Source organism: Notolepis coatsorum (genome assembly GCF_963971535.1).
Source record: "Notolepis coatsorum genome assembly, chromosome: 13".
In the NCBI taxonomy this organism is placed as follows: Eukaryota; Metazoa; Chordata; class Actinopteri; order Aulopiformes; family Paralepididae; genus Notolepis; species Notolepis coatsorum.
The window spans coordinates 125,462,576-125,487,220 of record NC_140177.1 but is presented as its reverse complement, the minus strand read 5'-3'; the positions used below and the strand labels follow the sequence as shown (position 1 = coordinate 125,487,220).

Sequence of the window (24,645 nt, the reverse complement as noted above, 5' to 3'; positions counted from 1 at the left end):
GAGGTGAGGAGAGGAGAGAAGGAGGAGGTGAGGAGGAGAGGAAAGAAGGAGGAGGTGAGGAGAGGAGGGAGGGAGGAGGAGGGAGGGAGGAGGTGAGGACAGAGGGAGGAGAGGAGAGAAGGAGGAGGTGAGGAGAGGAGGGAGGGAGGAGGAGGGAGGGAGGAGGTGAGGACAGAGGGAGGAGAGGAGAGAAGGAGGAGGTGAGGAGAGGAGAGAAGGGCATGTGAGGTGGGGGGAGGACGGAGGGAGGGAGGCGGTGAGGAGAGGAGGGAGGGAGGAGGTGAGGAGAGGAGAGGAGGACGTGTGAGGTGGGGGGAGGGTGAGAACGTGGGTGTTAGAGAGAGTGGAAAGATGGGAGGCAGGGTTTGGGGGAGGCACAGAAATAGACAGCAGTGAATCTCTCTCCCCTTTGAACAGTGTGTTGACAGTCACTTCCATTATTTATATGATCATTATACAATCTCTTCACTCTTAATGCTTTAATGTGTCTTGTATTATCATTGTTTTGTATCCCAGGAGAATCCATAGGCAATTTCCCAGTGTTCAAGTCTAGTGAGGTGAGCGCATTCTACTACTTTTTTCCACCTTATTTGGACAATAGAGTTCTCTTCTATTTTGTATTCTACCCTCTCCTATGCTATCCCATTCTATTGGTCAGTCTAATGTTCGAGAGAAAAAGACTTGAGACGGGAAGGTCATGAGTTCGAATTCTGGGCCAGGGGAAGTGAATAAGAAAAACGATCCCCTCCCTCAACAACTACTGTTGAGATGCCCTTGAGCAAGCCAACTGTTCCAATGGAAATGCCCAGTGGTAGACTGTAGAACGCCGACTGTACAAGGGCGGTGCCTGCCTAGGTGTGAACATCACCCCAGTCCTGGCCTCACTCCACTGGCTCCCCGTCCGTTACCGCATTCATTTTAAACTACTTTTAATCCGTTTTTAAATCCCTAAATGGCTCAAAACCAGAGGGGACAGAGCCTTTTCCATAGACGCACCTAAACTGTGGAACAGCCTCCCCTTCCACACCAGGTCAGACCCTCGATGTCTTTAAGTCCCGGCTAAAGACTCCTCTCTTCTCCGCCTCTGACCAGAGCTGAGCCTGCTTCCTAGGTTGTTACTTTTAGTCCTTTTATGCCTTATTTTTATAATCTGCTGCACTTTTCTTTCTTTTATTCTTATTTTATTTTGTATTTCTATCTGAACCCCTGCTCTTTATTTGTATTTGCACTTTTTTGCACCATTATATTTAGTATATGTATTGTTTTATATATGTATTTCTTGCTCTATGCTCTTATCTATGAGGCACTTTGGTACAGTCACAACTGTAAATGTGCTATACAAATAAACTTGATTATGATTAACGTGTGTAGGTTTAAGACTCTGAAACAGGGGGTTTGCAGGTTAAACAGAACATTTCTCTCGTCTCCTGCTCACCGCCAGTAGGCGATGAGGTACCAGATGGCACCGAAGAAGAGCCAGGTGATGGCGTAGGCCATGACGAAGACGATGAGCGAGCAGCGCCAGTTGAGGTCCACCAGGGTGGTGAAGATGTCCGTCAGGTAGCGGTAGGTCTCGCGCATGTTGCCGTGCTGCACGTTGCAGCGCCCGTTCTTCTCCACGTACCGCTGCCGCTTGCGCCGCCGGTTCCGGACTGCCAAAGAGGAGGAGGAGGAGGAGGTGAGGAAGAGCGGGGATGGGAGAGGCAGAGGACAGGAGGTGCTGTCAGTTTTAGTGGTTTAGTGGTCAGTAGAAGTTAGGTTTAGTGGTCAGTAGAAGTTAGGTTTAGTGGTCAGTATAAGTTAGGTTCAGTGGTCAGTAGTAGTTAGGTTTAGTGGTCAGTAGAAGTTAGGTTTAGTGGTCAGTAGAAGTTAGGTTTAGTGGTCAGTAGTTAGGTTTAGTGGTCAGTAGTTAGGTTTAGTGGTCAGTAGTAGTTAGGTTTAGTGATCAGTAGTAGTTAGGTTTAGTGGTCAGTAGAAGTTAGGTTTAGTGGTCAGTAGTTAGGTTTAGTGGTCAGTAGTTAGGTTTAGTGGTCAGTAGAAGTTAGGTTTAGTGGTCAGTAGTAGTTAGGTTTAGTAGTCAGTAGAAGTTAGGTTTAGTGGTCAGTAGTTAGGTTTAGTGGTCAGTAGTTAGGTTTAGTGGTCAGTAGTTAGGTTTAGTGGTCAGTAGAAGTTAGGTTCAGTGGTCAGTAGAAGTTAGGTTCAGTGGTCAGTAGTTAGGTTTAGTGGTCAGTAGTAGTTAGGTTTAGTGGTCAGTAGAAGTTAGGTTTAGTGGTCAGTAGTAGTTAGGTTTAGTGGTCAGTAGTTAGGTTTAGTGGTCAGTAGAAGTTAGGTTTAGTGGTCAGTAGTAGTTAGGTTTAGTGGTCAGTAGTTAGGTTCAGTGGTCAGTAGAAGTTAGGTTTAGTGGTCAGTAGAAGTTAGGTTTAGTGGTCAGTAGTAGTTAGGTTTAGTGGTCAGTAGTAGTTAGGTTTAGTGGTCAGTAGAAGTTAGGTTTAGTGGTCAGTAGAAGTTAGGTTTAGTGGTCAGTAGAAGTTAGGTTTAGTGGTCAGTAGTTAGGTTTAGTGGTCAGTAGTTAGGTTTAGTGGTCAGTAGTAGTTAGGTTTAGTGATCAGTAGTAGTTAGGTTTAGTGGTCAGTAGAAGTTAGGTTTAGTGGTCAGTAGTTAGGTTTAGTGGTCAGTAGAAGTTAGGTTTAGTGGTCAGTAGTAGTTAGGTTTAGTGGTCAGTAGTAGTTAGGTTTAGTGGTCAGTAGAAGTTAGGTTTAGTGGTCAGTAGAAGTTAGGTTTAGTGGTCAGTAGAAGTTAGGTTTAGTGGTCAGTAGTTAGGTTTAGTGGTCAGTAGTTAGGTTTAGTGGTCAGTAGTAGTTAGGTTTAGTGATCAGTAGTAGTTAGGTTTAGTGGTCAGTAGAAGTTAGGTTTAGTGGTCAGTAGTTAGGTTTAGTGGTCAGTAGTTAGGTTTAGTGGTCAGTAGAAGTTAGGTTTAGTGGTCAGTAGTTAGGTTTAGTAGTCAGTAGAAGTTAGGTTTAGTGGTCAGTAGTTAGGTTTAGTGGTCAGTAGAAGTTAGGTTCAGTGGTCAGTAGAAGTTAGGTTCAGTGGTCAGTAGTTAGGTTGAGTGGTCAGTAGAAGTTAGGTTTAGTGGTCAGTAGTAGTTAGGTTTAGTGGTCAGTAGAAGTTGGGTTTAGTGGTCAGTAGAAGTTAGGTTTAGTGGTCAGTACTTAGGTTTAGTGGTCAGTAGTAGTTAGGTTTAGTGGTCAGTAGTAGTTAGGTTTAGTGGTCAGTAGTAGTTAGGTTTAGTGGTCAGTAGAAGTTAGGTTTAGTGGTCAGTAGTAGTTAGGTTTAGTGGTCAGTAGAAGTTAGGTTTAGTGGTCAGTAGAAGTTAGGTTTAGTGGTCAGTAGTTAGGTTTAGTGGTCTGTAGAAGTTAGGTTTAGTGGTCAGTAGTAGTTAGGTTTAGTGGTCAGTAGAAGTTGGGTTTAGTGGTCAGTAGAAGTTAGGTTTAGTGGTCAGTACTTAGGTTTAGTGGTCAGTAGTAGTTAGGTTTAGTGGTCAGTAGTAGTTAGGTTTAGTGGTCAGTAGTAGTTAGGTTTAGTGGTCAGTAGTAGTTAGGTTTAGTGGTCAGTAGAAGTTAGGTTTAGTGGTCAGTAGTTAGGTTTAGTGGTCAGTAGTTAGGTTTAGTGGTCAGTAGTAGTTAGGTTTAGTGGTCAGTAGTAGTTAGGTTTAGTGGTCAGTAGTAGTTAGGTTTAGTGGTCAGTAGTAGTTAGGTTTAGTGGTCAGTAGTTAGGTTTAGTGGTCAGTAGTTAGGTTTAGTGGTCAGTAGTTAGGTTTAGTGGTCAGTAGTAGTTAGGTTTAGTGGTCAGTAGAAGTTAGGTTTAGTGGTCAGTAGTTAGGTTTAGTGGTCAGTAGAAGTTGGGTTTAGTGGTCAGTAGTAGTTAGGTTTAGTGGTCAGTAGTAGTTAGGTTTAGTGGTCAGTAGTAGTTAGGTTTAGTGGTCAGTAGTAGTTAGGTTTAGTGGTCAGTAGTTAGGTTTAGTGGTCAGTGGTTAGGTTTAGTGGTCAGTAGTTAGGTTTAGTGGTCAGTAGTAGTTAGGTTTAGTGGTCAGTAGTAGTTAGGTTTAGTGGTCAGTAGTTAGGTTTAGTGGTCAGTAGACGTTAGGTTTAGTGGTCAGTAGTAGTTAGGTTTAGTGGTCAGTAGAAGTTAGGTTTAGTGGTCAGTAGTAGTTAGGTTCAGTGGTCAGTAGTAGTTAGGTTTAGTGGTCAGTAGTTAGGTTTAGTGGTCAGTAGAAGTTAGGTTTAGTGGTCAGTAGAAGTTAGGTTCAGTGGTCAGTAGAAGTTAGGTTTAGTGGTCAGTAGTAGTTAGGTTTAGTGGTCAGTAGAAGTTAGGTTCAGTGGTCAGTAGTTAGGTTTAGTGGTCAGTAGTAGTTAGGTTTAGTGGTCAGTAGTAGTTAGGTTTAGTGGTCAGTAGTTAGGTTTAGTGGTCAGTAGAAGTTAGGTTTAGTGGTCAGTAGTAGTTAGGTTTAGTGGTCAGTAGAAGTTAGGTTTAGTGGTCAGTAGAAGTTAGGTTTAGTGGTCAGTAGTTAGGTTTAGTGGTCAGTAGAAGTTAGGTTTAGTGGTCAGTAGTAGTTAGGTTTAGTGGTCAGTAGAAGTTGGGTTTAGTGGTCAGTAGAAGTTAGGTTTAGTGGTCAGTACTTAGGTTTAGTGGTCAGTAGTAGTTAGGTTTAGTGGTCAGTAGTAGTTAGGTTTAGTGGTCAGTAGTAGTTAGGTTTAGTGGTCAGTAGAAGTTAGGTTTAGTGGTCAGTAGTTAGGTTTAGTGGTCAGTAGTTAGGTTTAGTGGTCAGTAGTAGTTAGGTTTAGTGGTCAGTAGAAGTTAGGTTTAGTGGTCAATAGTTAGGTTTAGTGGTCAGTAGAAGTTGGGTTTAGTGGTCAGTAGTAGTTAGGTTTAGTGGTCAGTAGTAGTTAGGTTTAGTGGTCAGTAGTAGTTAGGTTTAGTGGTCAGTAGTTAGGTTTAGTGGTCAGTAGTTAGGTTTAGTGGTCAGTAGTTAGGTTTAGTGGTCAGTAGTTAGGTTTAGTGGTCAGTAGTAGTTAGGTTTAGTGGTCAGTAGTTAGGTTTAGTGGTCAGTAGAAGTTAGGTTTAGTGGTCAGTAGTAGTTAGGTTCAGTGGTCAGTAGTAGTTAGGTTTAGTGGTCAGTAGTTAGGTTTAGTGGTCAGTAGAAGTTAGGTTTAGTGGTCAGTAGAAGTTAGGTTCAGTGGTCAGTAGAAGTTAGGTTTAGTGGTCAGTAGTAGTTAGGTTTAGTGGTCAGTAGAAGTTAGGTTCAGTGGTCAGTAGTTAGGTTTAGTGGTCAGTAGTAGTTAGGTTTAGTGGTCAGTAGTAGTTAGGTTTAGTGGTCAGTAGTTAGGTTTAGTGGTCAGTAGAAGTTAGGTTTAGTGGTCAGTAGTTAGGTTTAGTGGTCAGTAGAAGTTAGGTTTAGTGGTCAGTAGAAGTTAGGTTCAGTGGTCAGTAGTAGTTAGGTTTAGTGGTCAGTAGAAGTTAGGTTTAGTGGTCAGTAGTTAGGTTTAGTGGTCAGTAGAAGTTAGGTTTAGTGGTCAGTAGAAGTTAGGTTTAGTGGTCAGTAGTAGTTAGGTTTAGTGGTCAGTAGAAGTTAGGTTCAGTGGTCAGTAGTAGTTAGGTTTAGTGGTCAGTAGTAGTTAGGTTTAGTGGTCAGTAGAATTTAGGTTTAGTGGTCAGTAGAAGTTAGGTTTAGTGGTCAGTAGTAATTAGGTTTAGTGGTCAGTAGTTAGGTTTAGTGGTCAGTAGGAGTTAGGTTTAGTGGTCAGTAGAAGTTAGGTTTAGTGGTCAGTAGTAGTTAGGTTTAGTGATCAGTAGTAGTTAGGTTTAGTGGTCGGTAGAAGTTAGGTTCAGTGGTCAGTAGTAGTTAGGTTTAGTGGTCAGTATTTAGGTTTAGTGGTCAGTAGTTAGGTTTAGTGGTCAGTAGAAGTTAGGTTTAGTGGTCAGTAGTAGTTAGGTTTAGTGGTCAGTAGAAGTTAGGTTTAGTGGTCAGTAGTAGTTAGGTTCAGTGGTCAGTAGTAGTTAGGTTTAGTGGTCAGTATTTAGGTTTAGTGGTCAGTAGTTAGGTTTAGTGGTCAGTAGAAGTTAGGTTTAGTGGTCAGTAGAAGTTGGGTTTAGTGGTCAGTAGAAGTTAGGTTTAGTGGTCAGTAGAAGTTAGGTTTAGTGGTCAGTAGTTAGGTTTAGTGGTCAGTAGAAGTTAGGTTTAGTGGTCAGTAGAAGTTAGGTTTAGTGGTCAGTAGTTAGGTTTAGTGGTCAGTAGTTAGGTTTAGTGGTCAGTAGTTAGGTTTAGTGGTCAGTAGAGGTTAGGTTTAGTGGTCAGTAGAAGTTAGGTTTAGTGGTCAGTAGTTAGGTTTAGTGGTCAGTAGTTAGGTTTAGTGGTCAGTAGTTAGGTTTAGTGGTCAGTAGAGGTTAGGTTTAGTGGTCAGTAGAAGTTAGGTTTAGTGGTCAGTAGTTAGGTTTAGTGGTCAGTAGTTAGGTTTAGTGGTCAGTAGTTAGGTTTAGTGGTCAGTAGAAGTTAGGTTTAGTGGTCAGTAGAAGTTAGGTTTAGTGGTCAGTAGTAGTTAGGTTTAGTGGTCAGTAGAAGTTAGGTTTAGTGGTCAGTAGTTAGGTTCAGTGGTCAGTAGAAGTTAGGTTTAGTGGTCAGTAGAAGTTAGGTTTAGTGGTCAGTAGTTAGGTTTAGTGGTCAGTAGTTAGGTTTAGTGGTCAGTAGAAGTTAGGTTTAGTGGTCAGTAGTTAGGTTTAGTGGTCAGTAGTTAGGTTTAGTGGTCAGTAGTAGTTAGGTTTAGTGGTCAGTAGAAGTTAGGTTTAGTGGTCAGTAGAAGTTAGGTTTAGTGGTCAGTAGTAGTTAGGTTTAGTGGTCAGTAGTAGTTAGGTTTAGTGGTCAGTAGTAGTTAGGTTCAGTGGTCAGTAGTAGTTAGGTTTAGTGGTCAGTAGTAGTTAGGTTTAGTGGTCAGTAGTTAGGTTTAGTGGTCAGTAGAAGTTAGGTTTAGTGGTCAGTAGTTAGGTTCAGTGGTCAGTAGTTAGGTTTAGTGGTCAGTAGTAATTAGGTTCAGTGGTCAGTAGAAGTTAGGTTTAGTGGTCTGTAGTTAGGTTTAGTGGTCAGTAGTAGTTAGGTTCAGTGGTCAGTAGTAGTTAGGTTTAGTGGTCAGTAGTTAGGTTTAGTGGTCAGTAGAAGTTAGGTTTAGTGGTCAGTAGTTAGGTTTAGTGGTCAGTAGTAGTTAGGTTTAGTGGTCAGTAGTAGTTGGGTTTAGTGGTCAGTAGAAGTTAGGTTTAGTGGTCAGTAATTAGGTTTAGTGGTCAGTAGAAGTTAGGTTTAGTGGTCAGTAGTAGTTAGGTTTAGTGGTCAGTAGTTAGGTTTAGTGGTCAGTAAAAGTTAGGTTTAGTGGTCAGTAGTTAGGTTTAGTGGTCAGTAGAAGTTAGGTTTAGTGGTCAGTAGAAGTTAGGTTTAGTGGTCAGTAGAAGTTAGGTTTAGTGGTCAGTAGTTAGGTTTAGTGGTCAGTAGTAGTTAGGTTTAGTGGTCAGTAGAAGTTAGGTTTAGTGGTCAGTAGTAGTTAGGTTTAGTGGTCAGTAGAAGTTGGGTTTAGTGGTCAGTAGAAGTTAGGTTTAGTGGTCAGTACTTAGGTTTAGTGGTCAGTAGTAGTTAGGTTTAGTGGTCAGTAGTAGTTAGGTTTAGTGGTCAGTAGTAGTTAGGTTTAGTGGTCAGTAGAAGTTAGGTTTAGTGGTCAGTAGTTAGGTTTAGTGGTCAGTAGTTAGGTTTAGTGGTCAGTAGTAGTTAGGTTTAGTGGTCAGTAGAAGTTAGGTTTAGTGGTCAATAGTTAGGTTTAGTGGTCAGTAGAAGTTGGGTTTAGTGGTCAGTAGTAGTTAGGTTTAGTGGTCAGTAGTAGTTAGGTTTAGTGGTCAGTAGTTAGGTTTAGTGGTCAGTAGTTAGGTTTAGTGGTCAGTAGTTAGGTTTAGTGGTCAGTAGTAGTTAGGTTTAGTGGTCAGTAGTTAGGTTTAGTGGTCAGTAGAAGTTAGGTTTAGTGGTCAGTAGTAGTTAGGTTCAGTGGTCAGTAGTAGTTAGGTTTAGTGGTCAGTAGTTAGGTTTAGTGGTCAGTAGAAGTTAGGTTTAGTGGTCAGTAGTAGTTAGGTTTAGTGGTCAGTAGAAGTTAGGTTTAGTGGTCAGTATAAGTTAGGTTCAGTGGTCAGTAGTAGTTAGGTTTAGTGGTCAGTAGAAGTTAGGTTTAGTGGTCAGTAGAAGTTAGGTTTAGTGGTCAGTAGTTAGGTTTAGTGGTCAGTAGTTAGGTTTAGTGATCAGTAGTAGTTAGGTTTAGTGATCAGTAGTAGTTAGGTTTAGTGGTCAGTAGAAGTTAGGTTTAGTGGTCAGTAGTTAGGTTTAGTGGTCAGTAGTTAGGTTTAGTGGTCAGTAGAAGTTAGGTTTAGTGGTCAGTAGTAGTTAGGTTTAGTAGTCAGTAGAAGTTAGGTTTAGTGGTCAGTAGTTAGGTTTAGTGGTCAGTAGTTAGGTTTAGTGGTCAGTAGTTAGGTTTAGTGGTCAGTAGAAGTTAGGTTCAGTGGTCAGTAGAAGTTAGGTTCAGTGGTCAGTAGTTAGGTTTAGTGGTCAGTAGTAGTTAGGTTTAGTGGTCAGTAGAAGTTAGGTTTAGTGGTCAGTAGTAGTTAGGTTTAGTGGTCAGTAGTTAGGTTTAGTGGTCAGTAGAAGTTAGGTTTAGTGGTCAGTAGTAGTTAGGTTTAGTGGTCAGTAGTTAGGTTCAGTGGTCAGTAGAAGTTAGGTTTAGTGGTCAGTAGAAGTTAGGTTTAGTGGTCAGTAGTAGTTAGGTTTAGTGGTCAGTAGTAGTTAGGTTTAGTGGTCAGTAGAAGTTAGGTTTAGTGGTCAGTAGAAGTTAGGTTTAGTGGTCAGTAGAAGTTAGGTTTAGTGGTCAGTAGTTAGGTTTAGTGGTCAGTAGTTAGGTTTAGTGGTCAGTAGTAGTTAGGTTTAGTGATCAGTAGTAGTTAGGTTTAGTGGTCAGTAGAAGTTAGGTTTAGTGGTCAGTAGTTAGGTTTAGTGGTCAGTAGAAGTTAGGTTTAGTGGTCAGTAGTAGTTAGGTTTAGTGGTCAGTAGTAGTTAGGTTTAGTGGTCAGTAGAAGTTAGGTTTAGTGGTCAGTAGAAGTTAGGTTTAGTGGTCAGTAGAAGTTAGGTTTAGTGGTCAGTAGTTAGGTTTAGTGGTCAGTAGTAGTTAGGTTTAGTGGTCGGTAGAAGTTAGGTTCAGTGGTCAGTAGTAGTTAGGTTTAGTGGTCAGTATTTAGGTTTAGTGGTCAGTAGTTAGGTTTAGTGGTCAGTAGAAGTTAGGTTTAGTGGTCAGTAGTAGTTAGGTTTAGTGGTCAGTAGAAGTTAGGTTTAGTGGTCAGTAGTAGTTAGGTTCAGTGGTCAGTAGTAGTTAGGTTTAGTGGTCAGTATTTAGGTTTAGTGGTCAGTAGTTAGGTTTAGTGGTCAGTAGAAGTTAGGTTTAGTGGTCAGTAGAAGTTAGGTTTAGTGGTCAGTAGTTAGGTTTAGTGGTCAGTAGTTAGGTTTAGTGGTCAGTAGTAGTTAGGTTTAGTGATCAGTAGTAGTTAGGTTTAGTGGTCAGTAGAAGTTAGGTTTAGTGGTCAGTAGTTAGGTTTAGTGGTCAGTAGTTAGGTTTAGTGGTCAGTAGAAGTTAGGTTTAGTGGTCAGTAGTAGTTAGGTTTAGTAGTCAGTAGAAGTTAGGTTTAGTGGTCAGTAGTTAGGTTTAGTGGTCAGTAGTTAGGTTTAGTGGTCAGTAGTTAGGTTTAGTGGTCAGTAGTAGTTAGGTTTAGTGGTCGGTAGAAGTTAGGTTCAGTGGTCAGTAGTAGTTAGGTTTAGTGGTCAGTATTTAGGTTTAGTGGTCAGTAGTTAGGTTTAGTGGTCAGTAGAAGTTAGGTTTAGTGGTCAGTAGTAGTTAGGTTTAGTGGTCAGTAGAAGTTAGGTTTAGTGGTCAGTAGTAGTTAGGTTCAGTGGTCAGTAGTAGTTAGGTTTAGTGGTCAGTATTTAGGTTTAGTGGTCAGTAGTTAGGTTTAGTGGTCAGTAGAAGTTAGGTTTAGTGGTCAGTAGAAGTTGGGTTTAGTGGTCAGTAGAAGTTAGGTTTAGTGGTCAGTAGAAGTTAGGTTTAGTGGTCAGTAGTTAGGTTTAGTGGTCAGTAGAAGTTAGGTTTAGTGGTCAGTAGAAGTTAGGTTTAGTGGTCAGTAGTTAGGTTTAGTGGTCAGTAGTTAGGTTTAGTGGTCAGTAGAGGTTAGGTTTAGTGGTCAGTAGAAGTTAGGTTTAGTGGTCAGTAGTTAGGTTTAGTGGTCAGTAGTTAGGTTTAGTGGTCAGTAGTTAGGTTTAGTGGTCAGTAGAGGTTAGGTTTAGTGGTCAGTAGAAGTTAGGTTTAGTGGTCAGTAGTTAGGTTTAGTGGTCAGTAGTTAGGTTTAGTGGTCAGTAGTTAGGTTTAGTGGTCAGTAGAAGTTAGGTTTAGTGGTCAGTAGAAGTTAGGTTTAGTGGTCAGTAGTAGTTAGGTTTAGTGGTCAGTAGAAGTTAGGTTTAGTGGTCAGTAGTTAGGTTCAGTGGTCAGTAGAAGTTAGGTTTAGTGGTCAGTAGAAGTTAGGTTTAGTGGTCAGTAGTTAGGTTTAGTGGTCAGTAGTTAGGTTTAGTGGTCAGTAGAAGTTAGGTTTAGTGGTCAGTAGTTAGGTTTAGTGGTCAGTAGTTAGGTTTAGTGGTCAGTAGTAGTTAGGTTTAGTGGTCAGTAGAAGTTAGGTTTAGTGGTCAGTAGAAGTTAGGTTTAGTGGTCAGTAGTAGTTAGGTTTAGTGGTCAGTAGTAGTTAGGTTTAGTGGTCAGTAGTAGTTAGGTTCAGTGGTCAGTAGTAGTTAGGTTTAGTGGTCAGTAGTAGTTAGGTTTAGTGGTCAGTAGTTAGGTTTAGTGGTCAGTAGAAGTTAGGTTTAGTGGTCAGTAGTTAGGTTCAGTGGTCAGTAGTTAGGTTTAGTGGTCAGTAGTAATTAGGTTCAGTGGTCAGTAGAAGTTAGGTTTAGTGGTCTGTAGTTAGGTTTAGTGGTCAGTAGTAGTTAGGTTCAGTGGTCAGTAGTAGTTAGGTTTAGTGGTCAGTAGTTAGGTTTAGTGGTCAGTAGAAGTTAGGTTTAGTGGTCAGTAGTTAGGTTTAGTGGTCAGTAGTAGTTAGGTTTAGTGGTCAGTAGTAGTTGGGTTTAGTGGTCAGTAGAAGTTAGGTTTAGTGGTCAGTAATTAGGTTTAGTGGTCAGTAGAAGTTAGGTTTAGTGGTCAGTAGTAGTTAGGTTTAGTGGTCAGTAGTTAGGTTTAGTGGTCAGTAAAAGTTAGGTTTAGTGGTCAGTAGTTAGGTTTAGTGGTCAGTAGAAGTTAGGTTTAGTGGTCAGTAGAAGTTAGGTTTAGTGGTCAGTAGAAGTTAGGTTTAGTGGTCAGTAGTTAGGTTTAGTGGTCAGTAGTAGTTAGGTTTAGTGGTCAGTAGAAGTTAGGTTTAGTGGTCAGTAGTAGTTAGGTTTAGTGGTCAGTAGAAGTTGGGTTTAGTGGTCAGTAGAAGTTAGGTTTAGTGGTCAGTACTTAGGTTTAGTGGTCAGTAGTAGTTAGGTTTAGTGGTCAGTAGTAGTTAGGTTTAGTGGTCAGTAGTAGTTAGGTTTAGTGGTCAGTAGAAGTTAGGTTTAGTGGTCAGTAGTTAGGTTTAGTGGTCAGTAGTTAGGTTTAGTGGTCAGTAGTAGTTAGGTTTAGTGGTCAGTAGAAGTTAGGTTTAGTGGTCAATAGTTAGGTTTAGTGGTCAGTAGAAGTTGGGTTTAGTGGTCAGTAGTAGTTAGGTTTAGTGGTCAGTAGTAGTTAGGTTTAGTGGTCAGTAGTAGTTAGGTTTAGTGGTCAGTAGTTAGGTTTAGTGGTCAGTAGTTAGGTTTAGTGGTCAGTAGTTAGGTTTAGTGGTCAGTAGTTAGGTTTAGTGGTCAGTAGTAGTTAGGTTTAGTGGTCAGTAGTTAGGTTTAGTGGTCAGTAGAAGTTAGGTTTAGTGGTCAGTAGTAGTTAGGTTCAGTGGTCAGTAGTAGTTAGGTTTAGTGGTCAGTAGTTAGGTTTAGTGGTCAGTAGAAGTTAGGTTTAGTGGTCAGTAGAAGTTAGGTTCAGTGGTCAGTAGAAGTTAGGTTTAGTGGTCAGTAGTAGTTAGGTTTAGTGGTCAGTAGAAGTTAGGTTCAGTGGTCAGTAGTTAGGTTTAGTGGTCAGTAGTAGTTAGGTTTAGTGGTCAGTAGTAGTTAGGTTTAGTGGTCAGTAGTTAGGTTTAGTGGTCAGTAGAAGTTAGGTTTAGTGGTCAGTAGTTAGGTTTAGTGGTCAGTAGAAGTTAGGTTTAGTGGTCAGTAGAAGTTAGGTTCAGTGGTCAGTAGTAGTTAGGTTTAGTGGTCAGTAGAAGTTAGGTTTAGTGGTCAGTAGTTAGGTTTAGTGGTCAGTAGAAGTTAGGTTTAGTGGTCAGTAGAAGTTAGGTTTAGTGGTCAGTAGTAGTTAGGTTTAGTGGTCAGTAGAAGTTAGGTTCAGTGGTCAGTAGTAGTTAGGTTTAGTGGTCAGTAGTAGTTAGGTTTAGTGGTCAGTAGAATTTAGGTTTAGTGGTCAGTAGAAGTTAGGTTTAGTGGTCAGTAGTAATTAGGTTTAGTGGTCAGTAGTTAGGTTTAGTGGTCAGTAGGAGTTAGGTTTAGTGGTCAGTAGAAGTTAGGTTTAGTGGTCAGTAGTAGTTAGGTTTAGTGATCAGTAGTAGTTAGGTTTAGTGGTCGGTAGAAGTTAGGTTCAGTGGTCAGTAGTAGTTAGGTTTAGTGGTCAGTATTTAGGTTTAGTGGTCAGTAGTTAGGTTTAGTGGTCAGTAGAAGTTAGGTTTAGTGGTCAGTAGTAGTTAGGTTTAGTGGTCAGTAGAAGTTAGGTTTAGTGGTCAGTAGTAGTTAGGTTCAGTGGTCAGTAGTAGTTAGGTTTAGTGGTCAGTATTTAGGTTTAGTGGTCAGTAGTTAGGTTTAGTGGTCAGTAGAAGTTAGGTTTAGTGGTCAGTAGAAGTTGGGTTTAGTGGTCAGTAGAAGTTAGGTTTAGTGGTCAGTAGAAGTTAGGTTTAGTGGTCAGTAGTTAGGTTTAGTGGTCAGTAGAAGTTAGGTTTAGTGGTCAGTAGAAGTTAGGTTTAGTGGTCAGTAGTTAGGTTTAGTGGTCAGTAGTTAGGTTTAGTGGTCAGTAGTTAGGTTTAGTGGTCAGTAGAGGTTAGGTTTAGTGGTCAGTAGAAGTTAGGTTTAGTGGTCAGTAGTTAGGTTTAGTGGTCAGTAGTTAGGTTTAGTGGTCAGTAGTTAGGTTTAGTGGTCAGTAGAGGTTAGGTTTAGTGGTCAGTAGAAGTTAGGTTTAGTGGTCAGTAGTTAGGTTTAGTGGTCAGTAGTTAGGTTTAGTGGTCAGTAGTTAGGTTTAGTGGTCAGTAGAAGTTAGGTTTAGTGGTCAGTAGAAGTTAGGTTTAGTGGTCAGTAGTAGTTAGGTTTAGTGGTCAGTAGAAGTTAGGTTTAGTGGTCAGTAGTTAGGTTCAGTGGTCAGTAGAAGTTAGGTTTAGTGGTCAGTAGAAGTTAGGTTTAGTGGTCAGTAGTTAGGTTTAGTGGTCAGTAGTTAGGTTTAGTGGTCAGTAGAAGTTAGGTTTAGTGGTCAGTAGTTAGGTTTAGTGGTCAGTAGTTAGGTTTAGTGGTCAGTAGTAGTTAGGTTTAGTGGTCAGTAGAAGTTAGGTTTAGTGGTCAGTAGAAGTTAGGTTTAGTGGTCAGTAGTAGTTAGGTTTAGTGGTCAGTAGTAGTTAGGTTTAGTGGTCAGTAGTAGTTAGGTTCAGTGGTCAGTAGTAGTTAGGTTTAGTGGTCAGTAGTAGTTAGGTTTAGTGGTCAGTAGTTAGGTTTAGTGGTCAGTAGAAGTTAGGTTTAGTGGTCAGTAGTTAGGTTCAGTGGTCAGTAGTTAGGTTTAGTGGTCAGTAGTAATTAGGTTCAGTGGTCAGTAGAAGTTAGGTTTAGTGGTCTGTAGTTAGGTTTAGTGGTCAGTAGTAGTTAGGTTCAGTGGTCAGTAGTAGTTAGGTTTAGTGGTCAGTAGTTAGGTTTAGTGGTCAGTAGAAGTTAGGTTTAGTGGTCAGTAGTTAGGTTTAGTGGTCAGTAGTAGTTAGGTTTAGTGGTCAGTAGTAGTTGGGTTTAGTGGTCAGTAGAAGTTAGGTTTAGTGGTCAGTAATTAGGTTTAGTGGTCAGTAGAAGTTAGGTTTAGTGGTCAGTAGTAGTTAGGTTTAGTGGTCAGTAGTTAGGTTTAGTGGTCAGTAAAAGTTAGGTTTAGTGGTCAGTAGTTAGGTTTAGTGGTCAGTAGAAGTTAGGTTTAGTGGTCAGTAGAAGTTAGGTTTAGTGGTCAGTAGAAGTTAGGTTTAGTGGTCAGTAGTTAGGTTTAGTGGTCAGTAGTTAGGTTCAGTGGTCAGTAGAAGTTAGGTTTAGTGGTCAGTAGAAGTTAGGTTTAGTGGTCAGTAGTTAGGTTTAGTGGTCAGTAGTTAGGTTTAGTGGTCAGTAGAAGTTAGGTTTAGTGGTCAGTAGTTAGGTTTAGTGGTCAGTAGTTAGGTTTAGTGGTCAGTAGTAGTTAGGTTTAGTGGTCAGTAGTAGTTAGGTTTAGTGGTCAGTAGTTAGGTTTAGTGGTCAGTAGAAGTTAGGTTTAGTGGTCAGTAGAAGTTAGGTTTAGTGGTCAGTAGTAGTTAGGTTTAGTGGTCAGTAGTAGTTAGGTTTAGTGGTCAGTAGTAGTTAGGTTCAGTGGTCAGTAGTAGTTAGGTTTAGTGGTCAGTAGTAGTTAGGTTTAGTGGTCAGTAGTTAGGTTTAGTGGTCAGTAGAAGTTAGGTTTAGTGGTCAGTAGTTAGGTTCAGTGGTCAGTAGTTAGGTTTAGTGGTCAGTAGTAATTAGGTTCAGTGGTCAGTAGAAGTTAGGTTTAGTGGTCTGTAGTTAGGTTTAGTGGTCAGTAGTAGTTAGGTTCAGTGGTCAGTAGTAGTTAGGTTTAGTGGTCAGTAGTTAGGTTTAGTGGTCAGTAGAAGTTAGGTTTAGTGGTCAGTAGTTAGGTTTAGTGGTCAGTAGTAGTTAGGTTTAGTGGTCAGTAGTAGTTGGGTTTAGTGGTCAGTAGAAGTTAGGTTTAGTGGTCAGTAATTAGGTTTAGTGGTCAGTAGAAGTTAGGTTTAGTGGTCAGTAGTAGTTAGGTTTAGTGGTCAGTAGTTAGGTTTAGTGGTCAGTAAAAGTTAGGTTTAGTGGTCAGTAGTTAGGTTTAGTGGTCAGTAGAAGTTAGGTTTAGTGGTCAGTAGAAGTTAGGTTTAGTGGTCAGTAGAAGTTAGGTTTAGTGGTCAGTAGTTAGGTTTAGTGGTCAGTAGTTAGGTTTAGTGGTCAGTAGTTAGGTTTAGTGGTCAGTAGTTAGGTTTAGTGGTCAGTAGAAGTTAGGTTTAGTGGTCAGTAGTAGTTAGGTTTAGTGGTCAGTAGAAGTTAGGTTTAGTGGTCAGTAGTAGTTAGGTTCAGTGGTCAGTAGTAGTTAGGTTTAGTGGTCAGTAGTAGTTAGGTTTAGTGGTCAGTAGTAGTTGGGTTTAGTGGTCAGTAGAAGTTAGGTTTAGTGGTCAGTAGTTAGGTTTAGTGGTCAGTAGAAGTTAGGTTTAGTGGTCAGTAGTAGTTAGGTTTAGTGGTCAGTAGTAGTTAGGTTTAGTGGTCAGTAGAAGTTAGGTTTAGTGGTCAGTAGTTAGGTTTAGTGGTCAGTAGAAGTTAGGTTTAGTGGTCAGTAGTTAGGTTTAGTGGTCAGTAGTAGTTAGGTTCAGTGGTCAGTAGTAGTTAGGTTCAGTGGTCAGTAGTAGTTAGGTTTACTGGTCAGTAGAAGTTAGGTTTAGTGGTCAGTAGTAGTTAGGTTTAGTGGTCAGTAGAAGTTAGGTTTAGTGGTCAGTAGTTAGGTTCAGTGGTCAGTAGAAGTTAGGTTTAGTGGTCAGTAGAAGTTAGGTTTAGTGGTCAGTAGTTAGGTTTAGTGGTCAGTAGTTAGGTTTAGTGGTCAGTAGAAGTTAGGTTTAGTGGTCAGTAGTTAGGTTTAGTGGTCAGTAGTTAGGTTTAGTGGTCAGTAGTAGTTAGGTTTAGTGGTCAGTAGAAGTTAGGTTTAGTGGTCAGTAGAAGTTAGGTTTAGTGGTCAGTAGTAGTTAGGTTTAGTGGTCAGTAGTAGTTAGGTTTAGTGGTCAGTAGTAGTTAGGTTCAGTGGTCAGTAGTAGTTAGGTTTAGTGGTCAGTAGTAGTTAGGTTTAGTGGTCAGTAGTTAGGTTTAGTGGTCAGTAGAAGTTAGGTTTAGTGGTCAGTAGTTAGGTTCAGTGGTCAGTAGTTAGGTTTAGTGGTCAGTAGTAATTAGGTTCAGTGGTCAGTAGAAGTTAGGTTTAGTGGTCTGTAGTTAGGTTTAGTGGTCAGTAGTAGTTAGGTTCAGTGGTCAGTAGTAGTTAGGTTTAGTGGTCAGTAGTTAGGTTTAGTGGTCAGTAGAAGTTAGGTTTAGTGGTCAGTAGTTAGGTTTAGTGGTCAGTAGTAGTTAGGTTTAGTGGTCAGTAGTAGTTGGGTTTAGTGGTCAGTAGAAGTTAGGTTTAGTGGTCAGTAATTAGGTTTAGTGGTCAGTAGAAGTTAGGTTTAGTGGTCAGTAGTAGTTAGGTTTAGTGGTCAGTAGTTAGGTTTAGTGGTCAGTAAAAGTTAGGTTTAGTGGTCAGTAGTTAGGTTTAGTGGTCAGTAGAAGTTAGGTTTAGTGGTCAGTAGAAGTTAGGTTTAGTGGTCAGTAGAAGTTAGGTTTAGTGGTCAGTAGTTAGGTTTAGTGGTCAGTAGTTAGGTTCAGTGGTCAGTAGAAGTTAGGTTTAGTGGTCAGTAGAAGTTAGGTTTAGTGGTCAGTAGTTAGGTTTAGTGGTCAGTAGTTAGGTTTAGTGGTCAGTAGAAGTTAGGTTTAGTGGTCAGTAGTTAGGTTTAGTGGTCAGTAGTTAGGTTTAGTGGTCAGTAGTAGTTAGGTTTAGTGGTCAGTAGTAGTTAGGTTTAGTGGTCAGTAGTTAGGTTTAGTGGTCAGTAGAAGTTAGGTTTAGTGGTCAGTAGAAGTTAGGTTTAGTGGTCAGTAGTAGTTAGGTTTAGTGGTCAGTAGTAGTTAGGTTTAGTGGTCAGTAGTAGTTAGGTTCAGTGGTCAGTAGTAGTTAGGTTTAGTGGTCAGTAGTAGTTAGGTTTAGTGGTCAGTAGTTAGGTTTAGTGGTCAGTAGAAGTTAGGTTTAGTGGTCAGTAGTTAGGTTCAGTGGTCAGTAGTTAGGTTTAGTGGTCAGTAGTAATTAGGTTCAGTGGTCAGTAGAAGTTAGGTTTAGTGGTCTGTAGTTAGGTTTAGTGGTCAGTAGTAGTTAGGTTCAGTGGTCAGTAGTAGTTAGGTTTAGTGGTCAGTAGTTAGGTTTAGTGGTCAGTAGAAGTTAGGTTTAGTGGTCAGTAGTTAGGTTTAGTGGTCAGTAGTAGTTAGGTTTAGTGGTCAGTAGTAGTTGGGTTTAGTGGTCAGTAGAAGTTAGGTTTAGTGGTCAGTAATTAGGTTTAGTGGTCAGTAGAAGTTAGGTTTAGTGGTCAGTAGTAGTTAGGTTTAGTGGTCAGTAGTTAGGTTTAGTGGTCAGTAAAAGTTAGGTTTAGTGGTCAGTAGTTAGGTTTAGTGGTCAGTAGAAGTTAGGTTTAGTGGTCAGTAGAAGTTAGGTTTAGTGGTCAGTAGAAGTTAGGTTTAGTGGTCAGTAGAAGTTAGGTTTAGTGGTCAGTAGTTAGGTTTAGTGGTCAGTAGTTAGGTTTAGTGGTCAGTAGTTAGGTTTAGTGGTCAGTAGTTAGGTTTAGTGGTCAGTAGAAGTTAGGTTTAGTGGTCAGTAGTAGTTAGGTTTAGTGGTCAGTAGAAGTTAGGTTTAGTGGTCAGTAGTAGTTAGGTTCAGTGGTCAGTAGTAGTTAGGTTTAGTGGTCAGTAGTAGTTAGGTTTAGTGGTCAGTAGTAGTTGGGTTTAGTGGTCAGTAGAAGTTAGGTTTAGTGGTCAGTAGTTAGGTTTAGTGGTCAGTAGAAGTTAGGTTTAGTGGTCAGTAGTAGTTAGGTTTAGTGGTCAGTAGTAGTTAGGTTTAGTGGTCAGTAGAAGTTAGGTTTAGTGGTCAGTAGTTAGGTTTAGTGGTCAGTAGAAGTTAGGTTTAGTGGTCAGTAGTTAGGTTTAGTGGTCAGTAGTAGTTAGGTTCAGTGGTCAGTAGTAGTTAGGTTCAGTGGTCAGTAGTAGTTAGGTTTACTGGTCAGTAGAAGTTAGGTTTAGTGGTCAGTAGTAGTTAGGTTCAGTGGTCAGTAGAAGTTAGGTTCAGTGGTCAGTAGAAGTTAGGTTTAGTGGTCAGTAGTTAGGTTTGGTGGTCAGTAGAAGTTAGGTTTAGTGGTCAGTAGAAGTTAGGTTTAGTGGTCAGTAGAAGTTAGGTTTAGTGGTCAGTAGTTAGGTTTAGTGGTCAGTAGTTAGGTTTAGTGGTCAGTAGTTAGGTTTAGTGGTCAGTAGAAGTTAGGTTTAGTGGTCAGTAGTTAGGTTTAGTGGTCAGTAGAAGTTAGGTTCAGTGGTCAGTAGAAGTTAGGTTTAGTGGTCAGTAGAGGTTAGGTTTAGTGGTCAGTAGTTAGGTTCAGTGGTCAGTAGAAGTTAGGTTCAGTGGTCAGTAGAAGTTAGGTTCAGTGGTCAGTAGAAGTTAGGTTCAGTGGTCAGTAAAGGTTAGGTTCAGTGGTCAGTAGTAGTTAGGTTCAGTGGTCAGTAGAAGTTAGGTTTAGTGGTCAGTAGTTAGGTTTAGTGGTCAGTAGTTAGGTTTAGTGGTCAGTAGAAGTTAGGTTTAGTGGTCAGTAGTTAGGTTTAGTGGTCAGTAGTAGTTAGGTTCAGTGGTCAGTAGAAGTTAGGTTTAGTGGTCAGTAGTAGTTAGGTTTAGTGGTCAGTAGAAGTTAGGTTTAGTGGTCAGTAGGTAGGTTCAGTGGTCAGTAGAAGTTAGGTTTAGTGGTCAGTAGAAGTTAGGTTTAGTGGTCAGTAGTAGTTAGGTTTAGTGGTCAGTAGAAGTTAGGTTTAGTGGTCAGTAGTAGTTAGGTTTAGTGGTCAGTAGTAGTTAGGTTTAGTGGTCAGTAGTTAGGTTTAGTGGTCAGTAGTAGTTAGGTTTAGTGGTCAGTAGAAGTTAGGTTTAGTGGTCAGTAGGTAGGTTTAGTGGTCAGTAGAAGTTAGGTTTAGTGGTCAGTCGTTCAGAAGGGTTTGAAGAGGGAGGGGTTGGTCAGTGATTAGGGATACACTGAAACCGGTATGGGATATTGGGTTGATTGACACCGCGTTAAAATAGGGTATTAATATCTCAACCCCCCCCCCGCCCTTACCGTTCACTCAAAAGTCAGCAGAGCCAGAGAGGTGTCAGTACATCCTAGGGCTGCGAGGTACGTATACCCAAAATGAAGGTACCATCATGGATCCATGTAGTGCTGTGAGGTATACCCAATATGAAGGTATACCATTTATGGATCCATGCAATGGCATGGATTTTTACTATTCCGTCGTCCACAACATATACAAATATACACTATATTTTAAAGTTAATAAAAATTGGGGGGGCAGGTGGCGCACGGAGATTACGTTCGTCACCAACACCGGGAGACACTAGGATTCGCCTGTTCGAATCCAGCTCCCGGCGTTGCTATCAGCTTGGCTGTCCTCTCACGCTGATACAATTGGCTGTATCAGGGGGTGGGAAGCTGAAGGGTGGGTCCTGGGCGTTGTGTACAGCGACCCCTACAGTTCGGTCGGGGCGCCTGCTCAGCGAGGGTTGGATCTGAGGAGAGATAGTGTGGCCTCCCACACGCTACACTCTCCCCGGTGAGAACCTGCGCGGCCAGGTTGGCCTGCCCCAGGCTGCACATGCGTCGGAGGAAAGCATGTGACAGTCTCCCGGACCAACAGTAGGGGAAAGTACGCAACAACCAGGAAGGGTGGGATGGGAGAAAAATCGGGAAAAAAGGAGGGGAAGAAAGATATAAAAAAAAAATAAAAAGAAATAATAAAAATAATTGTTCATTGCATTAAAAAAAAAGAATTAGACCATTTTGAATGAAATAGCGCCATGACAATTGGATTACAAGATAATGACATAAAATAAAAGAAAACGATAAATAACATCAAGTACTGTTCTATCGTCAGAACTATGAAAGATATTGTGATGAAGATATTTTAGCCCCGATATCAGTAGTGATTAGAAATGGATGGGGGAGAGAGGAAGAGAAGGGAGGATGAGAACACAGTAGGAGAGAGATGGAGAGAAGGGATGATGAAAACACAGAAGAGGGAGAGAGAGATGGAGAGAAGGGAGAGAGATGGAGAGAAGGGAGAGAGATGGAGAGAAGGGAGGATGAAAACGCAGAAGAGGGAGAGAGGGAGAGAAGGGAGAGAGATGGGGAGAAGGGGGGATGAAACCACAGAAGAGGGAGAGAGATGGAGAGAAGAGAGGATGAAAACACAGAAGAGGGAAAGAGGGAGAAAGGGGAGGATGAAAACACAGAAGAGGGAGAGAGGGAGAGAAGGGAGGATGAAAACACAGAGGGAGAGAGATATAGATAAGGGAGGATGAGAACACAGAAGAGGGAGAGAAGGGAGGATGAAAACACAGAAGAAGGAGAGAGATGGAGAGAAGGGAGGATGAAAACACAGAAGAGGGAGAGAGAGGGAGTGAAGGGAGGATGAAAACGCAGAAGAGGGAGAGAGGGAGACAAGGGAGAGAGATGGGGAGAAGGGAGGATGAAAACACAGAAGAGGGAGAGAGATGGAGAGAAGAGAGGATGAAAACACAGAAGAGGGAAAGAGGGAGAAAGGGGAGGATGAAAACACAGAAGAGGGAGAGAGGGAGAGAAGGGAGGATGAAAACACAGAAGAGGGAGAGAGATAGAGATAAGGGAGGATGAGAACACAGAAGAGGGAGAGAGAAGGAGAGAAGGGAGAATGAAAACACAGAAGAGGGAGAGAGATGGAGAGAAGGGAGAGAGATAGAGAGAAGGGGAAGATGAAAACACAGAAGAAGGAGAGAGCTGGAGAGAAGGGAGGATGAAAACACAGAAGAGGGAGAGAGAGGGAGTGAAGGGAGGATGAAAACACAGAAGAGGGAGAGAGATGGAGAGAAGCGCTCCCGTGACAGCCTCTCCCCTCGTTCTCCCTCCCGTGACAGCCTCTCCCCTCGTTCTCCCTCCCGTGACAGCCTCTCCCCTCGTTCTCCCTCCCGTGACAGCCTCTCCCCTCGTTCTCCCTCCCGTGACAGCACTCTCCCCTCGGTCTCCCTCCCTCTCATCGCTCTCCTCGTGTGGTCAGAGGAGTGATGAGAGGGAGGTGTGGTCAGAGAGGGAGGTGTGGTCAGAGGAGTGATGAGAGGGAGGTGTGGTCAGAGAGGGAGGTGTGGTCAGAGAGGGAGGTGTGGTCAGAGGAGTGATGAGAGGGAGGTGTGGTCAGAGAGGGAGGTGTGGTCAGAGAGGGAGGTGTGGTCAGAGAGGGAGGGGTGGTCAGAGAGCTACGGTCAGAGGAGCGATGAAAGGGAGATGATGAATAAGGAGGCGTCGGAGACGTGCAGGAAGGAACCTCCTCAGAAGGAACTCTGAGGAGAGACGGGGGACAGAGGGGAACAGAGAGGAACAGAGGGACTCAGGATGAATCAGGGAGATGAGGAACAGATATTATTTGAACTAGCATCACAGTAACGTCCACATGAGTCAGAGGGAATTCATACGACCGTTCAAGTAGGTTCTCAAGTTCTGTCAATACACAGTGTGTCAGTGGGCGGGGGGGAGAGAGAGAGAGAGAGAGAGAGAGAGAGAGAGAGAGAGAGAGAGAGAGAGAGAGAGAGAGAGAGAGAGAGAGAGAGAGAGAGAGAGAGAGAGAGAGAGAGAGAGAGAGAGAGAGAGAGAGAGAGAGAGAGAGAGGGGGAGAGAGAGAGGGGGAGAGAGATGGAAAGAGAGAGAGAGAGAGAAGAGAGAGATAGAAAGAGAATGAGAGATAGAAAGAAAGAGAGAGAATTATGAAGAGATAGAAAGAGATAGAGAGAGAATGAGAGATGGAAAGAGAGATAATTATGAAGAGAGATAGAAGGAGAGAGAGAGAGATGGAAAGAGAGAAAGAGAGAGAGAGAGAGAGAGAGAGAGAGAGAGAGAGAGAGAGAGAGAGAGAGAGAGAGAGAGAGTTGTAGTGAATACGCAGAGCCACATACTCAGTCAATATATCCCCATATCTCGGGGGGGAAAGGAGTAGCTTATACATCAATAATACTGAAAGACCTATAGTCGCAACCTTCATCCAGGCACGGTCAGCACTTTTCCTGAATAAGAGCCGTATTAAGACAAGTATAGTCACAGCATTTCCTCAGCATTGGCCACAGTAGACGTGACACTTTCACGGCGGACATACAGACTCACGCCACCTCCGTCTCTGGGCCCGAAAAGGGCCGTCTCGGAGGTCACACTTGGCATCACGTACCCCAGCCGAACCGGCCGCGCACCTTCTCCTTCTCCATCTTCTTCCGTCCGTGGTGCTGATTGGCCTGGGCCTCGCGCTCCGCGAACTTGGACGCAAACGACCTGTTGACCTTGACCGGCGGGGGGGGCGTGGCCGTCGTCTCCGTGGTGACCACGTGACCCAGCTCCTCCGACAGGTTGAAGACCCCCGTCGTCGTGGAGGAGGCGTCCGTGGCGACCTCCACCTCGCCCTCCTCCCCCTTCTCCTCCACGGGGAGGGAGAGGGACTCCGGGCGGGGCGGGAAGGCCGAGGTGGCTGGCTCTTTCCACTGGACTGTACCATTCGTTTCCTGGGGGTGAGATCCTGCAGAGAGTGACAAAACAAAGCAGGAATCAAAACATCTCGTTGTTAACCCTTTCACTGCCACACGACAAAGGGTTAACCCTTTCACTACCACACTACAGAAGGTTAACCCTTTCACTACCACACTACAGAAGGTTAACCCTGTCACTACCACTACAGACGGTTAACCCTGTCACTACCACACTACAGAAGGTTAACCCTGTCACTACCACACTACAGACGGTTAACCCTGTCACTACCACACTACAGAAGGTTAACCTTTCACTGCCACACTACCAAATGGTTTACCCTTTCACTGCGACAATACAGAAGGTTAACCCTTTACTATCACACTACAACCGTCTGTAGTGTGATAGTAAAGGGTTAACCTTCTGTAGTGTGGCAGTGAAAGGGTTAATTAATACACAAGTCGTTATTGAAGAAGATTACTAAGGAATCCTTTGTTTCAGTCTCTTGTCCCTCCACTGAAGCGCGGGCTAACGGCCTCATTCATTATACATCATAGTTACTGTTTTTCTTTTGCTCGCCAGCTTTGTGACTTTCTTACAGAGCCGCCCAACTCATTCCATTTTAATTCATTCCGGACCTGACCTGAGGAGGATCCTAGTTGTGGATTAAACATCGTCCTGCTAGAAACAAGCTCTAGCTGCCAACGTGAAGACAGTATGTTTTATAGCAACACTACTCTATCACCAACATCTAAGAAGGGAGATCCCCCCTTGAACGGCCCTTCTAAGGTTTCTCCCCTCCACATTGCCTGTGGTGCTTTTTTTTCTTCCTATTGCTATGTTTTTAGTGAGTTGTTCCTCCACGTGGGATATGTCTGGGAGTGTTGCATTAATTTATTTTACATTTTATTTTGGATTTCATGGTGTTTGTTGTTTTGTTCCTGATGTATTGTGATGTTTCTTCATGACTTGTTTAAAGAAGACGTGTCCGGCCCATGGGGACATATGTGTTGTCGGGCCTTACAAATAAATTTGATTTGATCTTCGCTCTTCGATTGAATTAATTCGCATAGGATGGACGTAAGAGAAGAATGAACTAGCAGGGACTATATAGGCTGCTTACAGCAGCTGTCCCTTTGTCTCTGGATGAGACAAAGCAAGAGAATGAGATGTGGGCTACTACTACTATTTGCTTTGAAAGCTTCCTTTAGTACAATGTGGCATAGCCATAGTGCACATTAGAGCCACTTTGAGTGTGGTTCGTGTTTCATGAAATGCCTTGGGGTAGTGTGTGCGTGTGTGTGTGCGTGCGCTTGGGCTTTGATTGAATTGATTGATTGAAATCTTTATTAACATATTGCAGAATGGGTACATACAGTATACGGCTCAATACACACAATTGTAAGGGGATGCAGACCAGAGAAAGACTTTCATCTTGTTTACATCAGGGTCCTGCATTTTCAATTCATAATGACATTTATGACATACATGACATACAGATTAACAGTACTGCTACATCCAGAGATTTATGACATACAAGATATACAAATATACTGTTTATTTACAGAGTTTATAAAAGAGAGTATATACATTTGAGGGGGAAGAAACTGTACATTGGAGGGGGTTGGTTGATTTATGTAGTAGGCCTTTACTGGTATTGCAATTACATACATGTTATCAGTTACATCAGGTATACATATTAAGCTATTATAGCTGTGGCACTCTAAAGGCTTGCTTGACACAGTAAAATGGAGTATTTCGGTGATGTGAGTCCACCTAGACGAGCCGTTCGATGGACGCACGGGAAAACCGATAGTGACAATATTAACATGACGC

The 24,645-nt window shown here is 42.3% G+C and overlaps 1 protein-coding gene across 1 annotated transcript in view; it reads right to left on the bottom strand.

Annotated features, from left to right (window-relative positions):
* The window catches only part of kcnj9 (potassium inwardly rectifying channel subfamily J member 9), a gene marked incomplete at its 3' end in the record, with an annotated part of 46,614 nt that extends 24,016 nt beyond the window's left edge, over positions 1 to 22,598 (bottom strand). The window contains 3 exon segments of the mRNA XM_084328056.1: positions 1,341 to 1,431; positions 1,435 to 1,652; positions 22,520 to 22,598. Coding sequence (XP_084184182.1) covers positions 1,341 to 1,431; positions 1,435 to 1,652; positions 22,520 to 22,556 — 346 coding nt within the window. The 5' untranslated portion in view covers positions 22,557 to 22,598.
* Between the last annotated feature and the right edge of the window lie 2,047 nt (positions 22,599 to 24,645).